The 17,184-nt window shown below is 32.1% G+C and overlaps 1 protein-coding gene across 1 annotated transcript; it reads left to right on the top strand.

The window, feature by feature from the left end:
• Positions 1–15,595: 15,595 nt before the first annotated feature.
• Positions 15,596–16,756, top strand: LOC123896715 (polygalacturonase inhibitor-like). Its single transcript, XM_045947072.1, has one exon. The coding sequence runs from the start codon at positions 15,644–15,646 to the stop codon at positions 16,625–16,627; it is 984 nt and encodes a 327-aa protein (XP_045803028.1). The 5' UTR covers positions 15,596–15,643; the 3' UTR covers positions 16,628–16,756.
• Positions 16,757–17,184: the final 428 nt, after the last annotated feature.

Raw genomic sequence — 17,184 nt, 5'->3', positions numbered from 1 at the left:
ATTTGTGATATATTCAGGTGCAATATGTTTGGAGACATCATGTTTCAAAATAATAAATGATTTTGGTTTGCAATTTGTCTTTAGAAATTAAAAACCTTTAGGTCCTAACAATTCATAATCTTTGAAAATTGTTTTATATGCATTGTTTTATTTACCCCTTGAGCTGAGAGACAGTTTTGACTTACTACCTTTTTTTTTTTTTATTGAAATCATCAATTTTAGTGCTTGAGGTCAATCTGTTCAACACCATTTGCGCGATGTTTCCATGTTGCTTCCTGCTTTTCCAATATTTTACACGCAACATTGTACATTTTCTTCTTTTGCAGGTACATTGCAAATGTACAAGTTCTAATAGCTTGCATTATTTCAATCAAATTTAGTGTCATATTGTGAAGTGAGTCCTTTATATCCAAATATATATATAGAAATCATCTACTTTTCTCTAAAAAGAAGGCAGTGACCAATTTGAATGCGTTAGGTTTGTTGGTTGGTGTGGAGCATGCATGATATGATTCAATTGATATCGGAACAGAAGACAGAAGTGCCATTATTTTTGCTTTAAAAAACTACCAAACCTAAATGCCTAATAAAAATCAGTCACAAGAAATACTTAACAAGTACTGTAATTAGCACAGTTTATTAAAGGGAGATTCAACAATCATTACTAAGGAACCTCAAGATTTCCATGAGTCTCACACCAAACAATAAGTTTCTTTTGTTAAATTTGTGTCACATTTTCTATGATTTTATATAACACATTATTGCAATTTTATATAATGATATAAAGAACATTTGTGCGATGTTTCTGAGCTGCTTCCTGCTTTTCACTTTTTGACGAAATTGTAAAATTATTTTCAAAGGTACACACACTGCACATGTACTAGTTCCAGTAGCATTAATATTACTGTGGGAGTATACAGAAAGAATCTACTTTTGTTTAAAAAGAACGTAGTGACAAAGTTTTATTGGTAAGTTGGGTACTCATTTCACAGTCAATTGCAAAAATCAACCACATAATAATAATTGTAGGACTATACGTACGTTTCATAGCCTGCCACACGGTTTCGAATTCAATTGTTAAGCAATGCATGATTCACGTGTATACAAAAAGCATCTACCAATCGTTAGTTACTTGGTTCAGTGGTGATTGATGCTAACTTGGTAGGGAGGACCACGATTCGATCCCCTTAACTACAATCGGGAGGGTGCTCAACCATTGATGTCAGAACTGACCCCCCGAACAGATTAAACCGGTGGTGAAAAACAAAAAAAATGAAACATCTACTTTTTTGTTTTTTTCTTTTTGTTTTTCATTTTTGTTTGTTCTTTTTGCTTTTCATTTCTTCCTTTCATTTTTGTATAGTTTCTCCATTTTTTCTTCTATATATCATATATAATATGAGCGAAGAGACATACGATTGGTGCTATTAGATATCCTTCTGATGTCCACAAGTCATTACGATGTCTTATAGTACTCTTTAATTTACTTAAAAAAACGACGTAATAATTAGTTATAAAGTTTACTTTAGTAAAGTTGTCGGGGAAGAAATCTCCATGTGGCAGCGGACAAGCCATATTCATCTTGAAGACTTTGTTTGAACTTGAGGAGTGCACGTCTCTCCCTCTCTTTGCACATCATTTCTTCATTCTCTGTTGCTGTGTTGAACCCAACAATGGAGAACAACACCAACAATGCATGGAATATAAGAATATTCAAGTTTCTCATTGTAATTTCTCTCACAAAATAAAATTGAGTTTCTCTAATGGAAAGTATACTCTCAAGAGCACACACATACACATATATATAGTGCTTGAGGTCGATCTGTACAACACCATTTGCACGATGCTTCCAAGCTGTTTCCCGCTATTCAATTTTTTCACGACATTGTACAATTTTATTCAAAGATACATTGCACATGGTACATATTCTATTTTTAAAAGAATTGGATGGACAAGTTAATTGCTAACACTTTATTAACACTACAAGTATGTGAAGTTAGTACTGTTTTTGTTTGGTATGAGTTAAATACATAACAGTTATAATCCTTGACCTTCTGTTAGTGATTAGTATGAGTTAAACATATAACATTTCAATCAAAATATTTTTTGTTATATTAAAATGAAGATATAACTTCCAAAACTTGATTGTCATATACAAGTGCGAAAACAATTTCCTTGATTGCATGATGTTTAAAGGACTGGAAAATATCAACTAAATCAACATTATATATTTTGGCAATAGATGCATACAAATCAACATTATTCTGTTAGTGATTACATTTGTGATATATTCAGGTGCAATATGTTTGGAGACTACTCATCATGTTTCAAAATAATAAATGATTTTGGTTTGCAATTTGTCTTTAGAAATTAAAAACCTTTAGGTCCTAACAATTCATAATCTTTGAAAATTGTTTTATATGCATTATTTTATTTACCCCTTGAGCTGAGAGACAGTTTTGAATTACTACCTTTTTTTTTTATTGAAATCATCAATTTTAGTGCTTGAGGTCAATCTGTTCAACACCATTTGCGCGATGTTTCCAAGTTGCTTCCTGCTTTTCCAATATTTTACACGCGACATTGTACATTTTCTTCTTTTGCAAGTACATTGCACATGTACAGGTTCTAATAGCTTGCATTATTTCAATCAAATTTAGTGTCATATTGTGAAGTGGGTCCTTTATATCCAAATATATATATAGAAATCATCAACTTTTCTCTAAAAAGAAGGCAGTGACCAATTTGAATGCGTTAGGTTCGTTGGTTGGTTTGGAGCATTCATGATATGATTCAATTGATATCAGAACAGAAGACAGAAGTGCCATTATTTTTGCTTTAAAAAACTACCAAACCTAAATGCCTAATAAAAATCAGTCACAAGAAATACTTAACAAGTACTGTAATTAGCACAGTTTATTAAAGGGAGATTCAACAATCATTACTAAGGAACCTCAAGATTTCCATGAGTCTCACACCAAACAATAAGTTTCTTTTATTAAATTTGTGTCACATTTTCTATGATTTTATAACACATTATTGCAATTTTATATAATGATATAAAGAACATTTGTGCGATGTTTCTGAGCTGCTTCCTGCTTTTCAATTTTTGACGAAATTGTAAAATTATTTTCAAAGGTACACACACTGCACATGTACTAGTTCCAGTAGCATTAATATTACTGTGGGAGTATACAGAAAGAATCTACTTTTGTTTAAAAAGAACGTAGTGACAAAGTTTTATTGGTAAGTTGGGTACTCATTTCACAGTCAATTGCAAAAATCAACCACATAATAATAATTGTAGGACTATACGTACGTTTCATAGCCTGCCACACGGTTTCGAATTCAATTGTTAAGCAATGCATGATTCACGTGTATACAAAAAGCATCTACCAATCGTTAGTTACTTGGTTCAGTGGTGATTGATGCTAACTTGGTCGGGAGGACCACGATTCGATCCCCTTAACTACAATCGGGAGGGTGCTCAACCATTGATGTCAGAACTGACCCCCCGAACAGATTAAACCGGTGGTGAAAAACAAAAAAAAATGAAACATCTACTTTTTTGTTTTTTTCTTTTTGTTTTTCATTTTTGTTTGTTCTTTTTGTTTTTCATTTCTTCCTTTCATTTTTGTATAGTTTCTCCATTTTTTATTCTATATATCATATATGAGCGAAGAGACATACGATTGGTGCTATTAGATATCCTTCTGATGTCCACTAGTCATTACGATGTCTTATAATACTCTTTAATTTACTTAAAAAAAACGACGTAATAATTAGTTATAAAGTTTACTTTAGTAAAGTTGTCGGGGAAGAAATCTCCATGTGGCAGCGGACAAGCCATATTCATCTTGAAGACTTTGTTTGAACTTGAGGAGTGCACGTCTCTCCCTCTCTTTGCACATCATTTCTTCATTCTCTGTTGCTATGTTGAACCCAACAATGGAGAACAACACCAACAATGCATGGAATATAAGAATATTCAAGTTTCTCATTGTAATTTCTCTCACAAAATAAAATTGAGTTTCTCTAATGGAAAGTATACTCTCAAGAGCACACACATACACATATATATAGTGCTTGAGGTCGATCTGTACAACACCATTTGCACAATGCTTCCAAGCTGTTTCCCGCTATTCAATTTTTTCACGACATTGTACAATTTTATTCAAAGGTACATTGCACATGGTACATATTCTATTTTTAAAAGAATTGGATGGACAAGTTAATTGCTAACACTTTATTAACACTACAAGTATGTGAAGTTAGTACTGTTTTTGTTTGGTATGAGTTAAATACATAACAGTTATAATCCTTGACCTTCTGTTAGTGATTAGTATGAGTTAAACATATAACATTTCAATCAAAATATTTTTTGTTATATTAAAATGAAGATATAACTTCCAAAACTTGATTGTCATATACAAGTGCGAAAACAATTTCCTTGATTGCATGATGTTTAAAGGACTGGAAAATATCAACTAAATCAACATTATATATTTTGGCAATAGATGCATACAAATCAACATTATTCTGTTAGTGATTACATTTGTGATATATTCAGGTGCAATATGTTTGGAGACTACTCATCATGTTTCAAAATAATAAATGATTTTGGTTTGCAATTTGTCTTTAGAAATTAAAAACCTTTAGGTCCTAACAATTCATAATCTTTGAAAATTGTTTTATATGCATTATTTTATTTACCCCTTGAGCTGAGAGACAGTTTTGAATTACTACCTTTTTTTTTTATTGAAATCATCAATTTTAGTGCTTGAGGTCAATCTGTTCAACACCATTTGCGCGATGTTTCCAAGTTGCTTCCTGCTTTTCCAATATTTTACACGCGACATTGTACATTTTCTTCTTTTGCAAGTACATTGCACATGTACAGGTTCTAATAGCTTGCATTATTTCAATCAAATTTAGTGTCATATTGTGAAGTGGGTCCTTTATATCCAAATATATATATAGAAATCATCAACTTTTCTCTAAAAAGAAGGCAGTGACCAATTTGAATGCGTTAGGTTCGTTGGTTGGTTTGGAGCATTCATGATATGATTCAATTGATATCAGAACAGAAGACAGAAGTGCCATTATTTTTGCTTTAAAAAACTACCAAACCTAAATGCCTAATAAAAATCAGTCACAAGAAATACTTAACAAGTACTGTAATTAGCACAGTTTATTAAAGGGAGATTCAACAATCATTACTAAGGAACCTCAAGATTTCCATGAGTCTCACACCAAACAATAAGTTTCTTTTATTAAATTTGTGTCACATTTTCTATGATTTTATAACACATTATTGCAATTTTATATAATGATATAAAGAACATTTGTGCGATGTTTCTGAGCTGCTTCCTGCTTTTCAATTTTTGACGAAATTGTAAAATTATTTTCAAAGGTACACACACTGCACATGTACTAGTTCCAGTAGCATTAATATTACTGTGGGAGTATACAGAAAGAATCTACTTTTGTTTAAAAAGAACGTAGTGACAAAGTTTTATTGGTAAGTTGGGTACTCATTTCACAGTCAATTGCAAAAATCAACCACATAATAATAATTGTAGGACTATACGTACGTTTCATAGCCTGCCACACGGTTTCGAATTCAATTGTTAAGCAATGCATGATTCACGTGTATACAAAAAGCATCTACCAATCGTTAGTTACTTGGTTCAGTGGTGATTGATGCTAACTTGGTCGGGAGGACCACGATTCGATCCCCTTAACTACAATCGGGAGGGTGCTCAACCATTGATGTCAGAACTGACCCCCCGAACAGATTAAACCGGTGGTGAAAAACAAAAAAAAATGAAACATCTACTTTTTTGTTTTTTTCTTTTTGTTTTTCATTTTTGTTTGTTCTTTTTGTTTTTCATTTCTTCCTTTCATTTTTGTATAGTTTCTCCATTTTTTATTCTATATATCATATATGAGCGAAGAGACATACGATTGGTGCTATTAGATATCCTTCTGATGTCCACTAGTCATTACGATGTCTTATAATACTCTTTAATTTACTTAAAAAAAACGACGTAATAATTAGTTATAAAGTTTACTTTAGTAAAGTTGTCGGGGAAGAAATCTCCATGTGGCAGCGGACAAGCCATATTCATCTTGAAGACTTTGTTTGAACTTGAGGAGTGCACGTCTCTCCCTCTCTTTGCACATCATTTCTTCATTCTCTGTTGCTATGTTGAACCCAACAATGGAGAACAACACCAACAATGCATGGAATATAAGAATATTCAAGTTTCTCATTGTAATTTCTCTCACAAAATAAAATTGAGTTTCTCTAATGGAAAGTATACTCTCAAGAGCACACACATACACATATATATAGTGCTTGAGGTCGATCTGTACAACACCATTTGCACAATGCTTCCAAGCTGTTTCCCGCTATTCAATTTTTTCACGACATTGTACAATTTTATTCAAAGGTACATTGCACATGGTACATATTCTATTTTTAAAAGAATTGGATGGACAAGTTAATTGCTAACACTTTATTAACACTACAAGTATGTGAAGTTAGTACTGTTTTTGTTTGGTATGAGTTAAATACATAACAGTTATAATCCTTGACCTTCTGTTAGTGATTAGTATGAGTTAAACATATAACATTTCAATCAAAATATTTTTTGTTATATTAAAATGAAGATATAACTTCCAAAACTTGATTGTCATATACAAGTGCGAAAACAATTTCCTTGATTGCATGATGTTTAAAGGACTGGAAAATATCAACTAAATCAACATTATATATTTTGGCAATAGATGCATACAAATCAACATTATTCTGTTAGTGATTACATTTGTGATATATTCAGGTGCAATATGTTTGGAGACTACTCATCATGTTTCAAAATAATAAATGATTTTGGTTTGCAATTTGTCTTTAGAAATTAAAAACCTTTAGGTCCTAACAATTCATAATCTTTGAAAATTGTTTTATATGCATTATTTTATTTACCCCTTGAGCTGAGAGACAGTTTTGAATTACTACCTTTTTTTTTTATTGAAATCATCAATTTTAGTGCTTGAGGTCAATCTGTTCAACACCATTTGCGCGATGTTTCCAAGTTGCTTCCTGCTTTTCCAATATTTTACACGCGACATTGTACATTTTCTTCTTTTGCAAGTACATTGCACATGTACAGGTTCTAATAGCTTGCATTATTTCAATCAAATTTAGTGTCATATTGTGAAGTGGGTCCTTTATATCCAAATATATATATAGAAATCATCAACTTTTCTCTAAAAAGAAGGCAGTGACCAATTTGAATGCGTTAGGTTCGTTGGTTGGTTTGGAGCATTCATGATATGATTCAATTGATATCAGAACAGAAGACAGAAGTGCCATTATTTTTGATTTAAAAAACTACCAAACCTAAATGCCTAATAAAAATCAGTCACAAGAAATACTTAACAAGTACTGTAATTAGCACAGTTTATTAAAGGGAGATTCAACAATCATTACTAAGGAACCTCAAGATTTCCATGAGTCTCACACCAAACAATAAGTTTCTTTTATTAAATTTGTGTCACATTTTCTATGATTTTATAACACATTATTGCAATTTTATATAATGATATAAAGAACATTTGTGCGATGTTTCTGAGCTGCTTCCTGCTTTTCAATTTTTGACGAAATTGTAAAATTATTTTCAAAGGTACACACACTGCACATGTACTAGTTCCAGTAGCATTAATATTACTGTGGGAGTATACAGAAAGAATCTACTTTTGTTTAAAAAGAACGTAGTGACAAAGTTTTATTGGTAAGTTGGGTACTCATTTCACAGTCAATTGCAAAAATCAACCACATAATAATAATTGTAGGACTATACGTACGTTTCATAGCCTGCCACACGGTTTCGAATTCAATTGTTAAGCAATGCATGATTCACGTGTATACAAAAAGCATCTACCAATCGTTAGTTACTTGGTTCAGTGGTGATTGATGCTAACTTGGTCGGGAGGACCACGATTCGATCCCCTTAACTACAATCGGGAGGGTGCTCAACCATTGATGTCAGAACTGACCCCCCGAACAGATTAAACCGGTGGTGAAAAACAAAAAAAAATGAAACATCTACTTTTTTGTTTTTTTCTTTTTGTTTTTCATTTTTGTTTGTTCTTTTTGTTTTTCATTTCTTCCTTTCATTTTTGTATAGTTTCTCCATTTTTTATTCTATATATCATATATGAGCGAAGAGACATACGATTGGTGCTATTAGATATCCTTCTGATGTCCACTAGTCATTACGATGTCTTATAATACTCTTTAATTTACTTAAAAAAAACGACGTAATAATTAGTTATAAAGTTTACTTTAGTAAAGTTGTCGGGGAAGAAATCTCCATGTGGCAGCGGACAAGCCATATTCATCTTGAAGACTTTGTTTGAACTTGAGGAGTGCACGTCTCTCCCTCTCTTTGCACATCATTTCTTCATTCTCTGTTGCTATGTTGAACCCAACAATGGAGAACAACACCAACAATGCATGGAATATAAGAATATTCAAGTTTCTCATTGTAATTTCTCTCACAAAATAAAATTGAGTTTCTCTAATGGAAAGTATACTCTCAAGAGCACACACATACACATATATATAGTGCTTGAGGTCGATCTGTACAACACCATTTGCACAATGCTTCCAAGCTGTTTCCCGCTATTCAATTTTTTCACGACATTGTACAATTTTATTCAAAGGTACATTGCACATGGTACATATTCTATTTTTAAAAGAATTGGATGGACAAGTTAATTGCTAACACTTTATTAACACTACAAGTATGTGAAGTTAGTACTGTTTTTGTTTGGTATGAGTTAAATACATAACAGTTATAATCCTTGACCTTCTGTTAGTGATTAGTATGAGTTAAACATATAACATTTCAATCAAAATATTTTTTGTTATATTAAAATGAAGATATAACTTCCAAAACTTGATTGTCATATACAAGTGCGAAAACAATTTCCTTGATTGCATGATGTTTAAAGGACTGGAAAATATCAACTAAATCAACATTATATATTTTGGCAATAGATGCATACAAATCAACATTATTCTGTTAGTGATTACATTTGTGATATATTCAGGTGCAATATGTTTGGAGACTACTCATCATGTTTCAAAATAATAAATGATTTTGGTTTGCAATTTGTCTTTAGAAATTAAAAACCTTTAGGTCCTAACAATTCATAATCTTTGAAAATTGTTTTATATGCATTATTTTATTTACCCCTTGAGCTGAGAGACAGTTTTGAATTACTACCTTTTTTTTTTATTGAAATCATCAATTTTAGTGCTTGAGGTCAATCTGTTCAACACCATTTGCGCGATGTTTCCAAGTTGCTTCCTGCTTTTCCAATATTTTACACGCGACATTGTACATTTTCTTCTTTTGCAGGTACATTGCACATGTACAGGTTCTAATAGCTTGCATTATTTCAATCAAATTTAGTGTCATATTGTGAAGTGGGTCCTTTATATCCAAATATATATATAGAAATCATCAACTTTTCTCTAAAAAGAAGGCAGTGACCAATTTGAATGCGTTAGGTTCGTTGGTTGGTTTGGAGCATTCATGATATGATTCAATTGATATCAGAACAGAAGACAGAAGTGCCATTATTTTTGATTTAATAAACTACCAAACCTAAATGCCTAATAAAAATCAGTCACAAGAAATACTTAACAAGTACTGTAATTAGCACAGTTTATTAAAGGGAGATTCAACAATCATTACTAAGGAACCTCAAGATTTCCATGAGTCTCACACCAAACAATAAGTTTCTTTTATTAAATTTGTGTCACATTTTCTATGATTTTATAACACATTATTGCAATTTTATATAATGATATAAAGAACATTTGTGCGATGTTTCTGAGCTGCTTCCTGCTTTTCAATTTTTGACGAAATTGTAAAATTATTTTCAAAGGTACACACACTGCACATGTACTAGTTCCAGTAGCATTAATATTACTGTGGGAGTATACAGAAAGAATCTACTTTTGTTTAAAAAGAACGTAGTGACAAAGTTTTATTGGTAAGTTGGGTACTCATTTCACAGTCAATTGCAAAAATCAACCACATAATAATAATTGTAGGACTATACGTACGTTTCATAGCCTGCCACACGGTTTCGAATTCAATTGTTAAGCAATGCATGATTCACGTGTATACAAAAAGCATCTACCAATCGTTAGTTACTTGGTTCAGTGGTGATTGATGCTAACTTGGTCGGGAGGACCACGATTCGATCCCCTTAACTACAATCGGGAGGGTGCTCAACCATTGATGTCAGAACTGACCCCCCGAACAGATTAAACCGGTGGTGAAAAACAAAAAAAAATGAAACATCTACTTTTTTGTTTTTTTCTTTTTGTTTTTCATTTTTGTTTGTTCTTTTTGTTTTTCATTTCTTCCTTTCATTTTTGTATAGTTTCTCCATTTTTTATTCTATATATCATATATGAGCGAAGAGACATACGATTGGTGCTATTAGATATCCTTCTGATGTCCACTAGTCATTACGATGTCTTATAATACTCTTTAATTTACTTAAAAAAACGACGTAATAATTAGTTATAAAGTTTACTTTAGTAAAGTTGTCGGGGAAGAAATCTCCATGTGGCAGCGGACAAGCCATATTCATCTTGAAGACTTTGTTTGAACTTGAGGAGTGCACGTCTCTCCCTCTCTTTGCACATCATTTCTTCATTCTCTGTTGCTATGTTGAACCCAACAATGGAGAACAACACCAACAATGCATGGAATATAAGAATATTCAAGTTTCTCATTGTAATTTCTCTCACAAAATAAAATTGAGTTTCTCTAATGGAAAGTATACTCTCAAGAGCACACACATACACATATATATAGTGCTTGAGGTCGATCTGTACAACACCATTTGCACAATGCTTCCAAGCTGTTTCCCGCTATTCAATTTTTTCACGACATTGTACAATTTTATTCAAAGGTACATTGCACATGGTACATATTCTATTTTTAAAAGAATTGGATGGACAAGTTAATTGCTAACACTTTATTAACACTACAAGTATGTGAAGTTAGTACTGTTTTTGTTTGGTATGAGTTAAATACATAACAGTTATAATCCTTGACCTTCTGTTAGTGATTAGTATGAGTTAAACATATAACATTTCAATCAAAATATTTTTTGTTATATTAAAATGAAGATATAACTTCCAAAACTTGATTGTCATATACAAGTGCGAAAACAATTTCCTTGATTGCATGATGTTTAAAGGACTGGAAAATATCAACTAAATCAACATTATATATTTTGGCAATAGATGCATACAAATCAACATTATTCTATTAGTGATTACATTTGTGATATATTCAGGTGCAATATGTTTGGAGACTACTCATCATGTTTCAAAATAATAAATGATTTTGGTTTGCAATTTGTCTTTAGAAGTTAAAAACCTTTAGGTCCTAACAATTCATAATCTTTGAAAATTGTTTTATATGCATTATTTTATTTACCCCTTGAGCTGAGAGACAGTTTTGAATTACTACATTTTTTTTTATTGAAATCATCAATTTTAGTGCTTGAGGTCAATCTGTTCAACGCCATTTGCGCGATGTTTCCAAGTTGCTTCCTGCTTTTCCAATATTTTACACGCGACATTGTACATTTTCTTCTTTTGCAGGTACATTGCACATGTACAGGTTCTAATAGCTTGCATTATTTCAATCAAATTTAGTGTCATATTGTGAAGTGGGTCCTTTATATCCAAATATATATATAGAAATCATCTACTTTTCTCTAAAAAGAAGGCAATGACCAATTTGAATGCGTTAGGTTCGTTGGTTGGTTTGGAGCATGCATGATATGATTCAATTGATATCGGAACAGAAAACAGAAGTGCCATTATTTTTGCTTTAAAAAACTACCAAACCTAAATGCCTAATAAAAATCAGTCACAAGAAATACTTAACAAGTACTATAATTAGCACAGTTTATTAAAGGGAGATTCAACAATCATTACTAAGGAACCTCAAGATTTCCATGAGTCTCACACCAAACAATAAGTTTCTTTTATTAAATTTGTGTCACATTTTATAACACATTATTGCAATTTTATATAATGATATAAAGAACATTTGTGCGATGTTTCTGAGCTGCTTCCTGCTTTTCAATTTTTGACGAAATTGTAAAATTATTTTCAAAGGTACACACACTGCACATGTACTAGTTCCAGTAGCATTAATATTACTGTGGGAGTATACAGAAAGAATCTACTTTTGTTTAAAAAGAACGTAGTGACAAAGTTTTATTGGTAAGTTGGGTACTCATTTCACAGTAAATTGCAAAATTCAACCACATAATAATAATTGTAGGACTATACATACGTTTCGTAGCCTGCCACACGGTTTTGAATTCAATTGTTAAGCAATGCATGATTCACGTGTATAGAAAAAGCATCTACCAATCGTTAGTTACTTGGTTCAGTGATGATTGATGCTAACTTGGTAGGGAGGACCATGATTTGATCCCCTTAACTACAATCGGGAGGGTGCTCCACCATTGATGTCAGAACTGACCCCCCGAACAGATTAAACCGGTGGTGAAAAACAAAACAAAATGAAACATCTACTTTTTTGTTTTTTTCTTTTTGTTTTTCATTTTTGTTTGTACTTTTTGTTTTTCATTTTTTTCCATTCATTTTTGTATAGTTTCTCCATTTTTTCTTCTATATATCATATATGAGCGAAGAGACATACGATTGGTGCTATTAGATATCCTTCTGATGTCCACTAGTCATTACGATGTCTTATAATACTCTTTAATTTACTTAAAAAAAACGACGTAATAATTAGTTATAAAGTTTATTTTAGTAAAGTTGTCGGGGAGGAAATCTCCACGTGGCAGCGGACAAGCCATATTCATCATGAAGACTTTGTTTGAACTTGAGGAGTGCACGTCTCTCCCTCTCTTTGCACAACATTTCTTCATTCTCTGTTGTTGTGTTGAACCCAACAATGGAGAACAACACCAACAATGCATGGAATATAAGAATATTCAAGTTTCTCAATGTAATTTCTCTCACAAAATAAAATTGAGTTTCTCTAATGGAAAGTATACTCTCAAGAGCACACACATACACAGATATATAGTGCTTGAGGTCGATCTGTACAACACCATTTGCACGATGCTTCCAAGCTGTTTTCCGCTATTCAATTTTTTCACGACATTGTACAATTTTATTCAAAGGTACATTGCACATGGTACAGATTCTATTTTTAAAAGAATTGGATGGACAAGTTAATTGCTAACACTTTATTAACACTACAAGTATGTCAAGTTAGTACTGTTTTTGTTTGGTATGAGTTAAATACATAACAGTTATAATCCTTGACCTTCTGTTAGTGATTAGTATGAGGTAAACATATAACATTTCAATCAAAATATTTTTTGTTATATTAAAATGAAGATATAACTTCCAAAACTTGATTGTCATATACAAGTGCGAAAACAATTTCCTTGATTGCATGATGTTTAAAGGACTGGAAAATATCAACTAAATCAACATTATATATTTTGGCAATAGATGCATACAAATCAACATTATTCTGTTAGTGATTACATTTGTGATATATTCAGGTGCAATATGTTTGGAGACTACTCATCATGTTTCAAAATAATAAATGATTTTGGTTTGCAATTTGTCTTTAGAAATTAAAAACCTTTAGGTCCTAACAACTCATAATCTTTGAAAATTGTTTTATATGCATTATTTTATTTACCCCTTGAGCTGAGAGACAGTTTTGAATTACTACCTTTTTTTTTTATTGAAATCATCAATTTTAGTGCTTGAGGTCAATCTGTTCAACACCATTTGCGCGATGTTTCCAAGTTGCTTCCTGCTTTTCCAATATTTTACACGCGACATTGTACATTTTCTTCCTTTGCAGGTACATGGCACATATATAGGTTCTAATAGCTTGCATTATTTCAATCAAATTTAGTGTCATATTGTGAAGTGGGTCCTTTATATCCAAATATATATATAGAAATCATCTACTTTTCTCTAAAAAGAAGGCAATGACCAATTTGAATGCGTTAGGTTCGTTGGTTGGTTTGGAGCATGCATGATATGATTCAATTGATATCGGAACAGAAAACAGAAGTGCCATTATTTTTGCTTTAAAAAACTACCAAACCTAAATGCCTAATAAAAATCAGTCACAAGAAATACTTAACAAGTACTATAATTAGCACAGTTTATTAAAGGGAGATTCAACAATCATTACTAAGGAACCTCAAGATTTCCATGAGTCTCACACCAAACAATAAGTTTCTTTTATTAAATTTGTGTCACATTTTATAACACATTATTGCAATTTTATATAATGATATAAAGGACATTTGTGCGATGTTTCTGAGCTGCTTCCTGCTTTTCAATTTTTGACGAAATTGTAAAATTATTTTCAAAGGTACACACACTGCACATGTACTGGTTCCAGTAGCATTAATATTACTGTGGGAGTATACGGAAAGAATCTACTTTTGTTTTAAAAGAACGTAGTGACAAAGTTTTATTGGTAAGTTGGGTACTCATTTCACAGTAAATTGCAAAATTCAACCACATAATAATAATTGTAGGACTATACATACGTTTCGTAGCCTGCCACACGGTTTTGAATTCAATTGTTAAGCAATGCATGATTCACGTGTATACAAAAAGCATCTACCAATCGTTAGTTACTTGGTTCAGTGATGATTGATGCTAACTTGGTAGGGAGGACCACGATTCGATCCCCTTAACTACAATCGGGAGGGTGCTCAACCATTGATGTCAGAACTGACCCCCCGAACAGATTAAACTGGTGGTGAAAAACAAAAAAAAATTGAAACATCTACTTTTTTGTTTTTTTCTTTTTGTTTTTCATTTTTGTTTGTTCTTTTTGTTTTTCATTTTTTCCTTTCATTTTTGAATTCTGTACTACGTACCGTATGTCAATTCCTAATCTTCCAAAATCAATCTCAAACATCAAAACACATATGGCAAACATAAGTACACAAATCCTAAGTCCTCGGAAAAGAAAGCAAAAATGATGGTGTTATATGAAACAAAAAACAAACAGCAAAACTTTAACCCGTTTGGTTGAGTGAAAAGAAAGAGAGATTAAAGAAAATTACACAAACCAATGAATGAGCTTAGATTATTTATCTTTTAAAAGTAAATAAGTATCTGGTTTAACACATCAGCCTACATCCAAAATATAAGGGGGTCTCATACCAATGAAGGCATATCAGGGGACCTAATTCAAAACACAAGAATTGCTATTTGAATTTGACCCAAAAAATATAATATGTTTTTTTTTAACTGCTAAAACTCTATATACAGCTAGCTGATTTATCATCTTTATTTTGACTTTTGACTCTACCAAATCTAAAACATGCTGCTTTAGTGTACAAATTTTCTTTTAAACCCATTACCAATAAGCTCCTTTGTTTTGACTACTCATGTATGCAATATCTTCTCACCTTATGTGTGAATCAAAGCTATTATATAAACCAACACATTTCTCATCAATTATCTCATCCAAAACTCAAAACACACCAAAACAAACCAATTAACACAATGCCAAATAAGTTTTTTCTTCTTTTGATATTACTATCTCATGTAGCATCTTCCCTCTCAAAAGGATGCCACCCACAAGACAAAAAAGCCCTTCTACAAATCAAGCAAGAACTCAACAACCCAACTCTTCTTTCTTCATGGCAACCACACACCGATTGTTGCCACTCAAATTGGTACGGCGTTAATTGCATACCCTCTAACCGTGTTTACTTTCTAATCATCGAAAACGACAATGACCTTAGTTCTTCATTTCCACCTTCCATTGGTAACCTACCTTACTTAGACAGCCTACTTATATACCAATTACCAAACCTTACCGGCTCAATCCCCGAATCCATAACCAAACTCACCAATCTCAGATCCCTCACAATCAGTGCAACCGGCATATCAGGTCCGGTACCAAACTTCATTGCCAAATTGAAAAGCCTCACTTACTTGGATCTCTCAGAAAACCGCCTCTCCGGAACACTCCCTCATAACCTCTACCAGTTGCCTAATCTTGAAGCAATCATCCTTCAAAACAATAGATTAACAGGTTCAATCCCTTCATCATACGGTTACATCAAAAACATATCAAGTTTAATTCTATCTCATAACCGGCTTTCTGGAAAACTCCCAATGTCATTGGCAAGGTTGAACTCATTGGTTGTCAACTTATCTCATAACAAGTTTGAAGGAGACACGTCAATGTTTTTTGGTTTAGCCAAACAGACAGAAACAATAGACCTTTCATGGAACATGTTGTCATTTGAAATGGAAAACGTCGAGTTGCCTAACACATTAAAACTTTTAGATGTGAGTCATAATCGCGTTTATGGGAAACTCCCGGAAAGTGTGAAGAATTTGCAATGGTTGAATGTGAGTTACAATAGATTATGTGGTGAGATTCCAAAGGGGGGTAATATGCAGAACTTGGGTTCGAATTCGTTCTCTCATAACAAGTGCTTGTGTGGTACTCCTCTTCCGAGTTGCAAGAGAATATAGTTTCATGTAAAATGTACTAATTTGTTTAAGTTTATTTAGAGAAATAAAGTCACCCACCATTGCATTAATAATCAATAGAACAAGGATATGGATGTATTAGCTAAGTTGTGAACAACCAAAATAACGTGCATTCGTGCATAGTATGTTGAATGTGTAATTCAATTTAGTTATTTCAGTTGAAGAGTCGTTACTCGTTAATATGTTAGTTGTTTTGTCAATCCAGAATATACCTACACAAAGAACAAATCAAACATAAATAAAGAACAAGAATACCTACACAAACACAAACAGACCCGTTTGAATATAATTTATTGTCAAATTAATCCTCGAACTATATATCATTTAATCTATGCAAATTAGTCTATAAATTATATCACTTAATTTAATAATTAAAATAATAATAAAAAAAAGAAACAAATTATACCACTTACTCGAAAATTAATCTCATAATTATACTACAGAAGATCAAGTTGTCTAATGTTGGGATATTTTCATGTGTTCGTAAACTTCATAGGATAATATACCTGACCGCTACAATTTGATGATATGAAATACTC

Source organism: Trifolium pratense, linkage group LG1, assembly GCF_020283565.1.
Source record: "Trifolium pratense cultivar HEN17-A07 linkage group LG1, ARS_RC_1.1, whole genome shotgun sequence".
Lineage (NCBI taxonomy): Eukaryota > Viridiplantae > Streptophyta > Magnoliopsida > Fabales > Fabaceae > Trifolium > Trifolium pratense.
Note: the sequence above shows the minus strand (reverse complement) of the source record. Positions and strands in the feature narration are given on the sequence as shown.

What these genes read in the sequence shown, in the direction of transcription:
- LOC123896715 (XM_045947072.1), top strand. Translation starts at nt 15,644, where the DNA reads ATGCCAAATAAGTTTTTTCTTCTTTTGATATTACTATCTCATGTAGCA.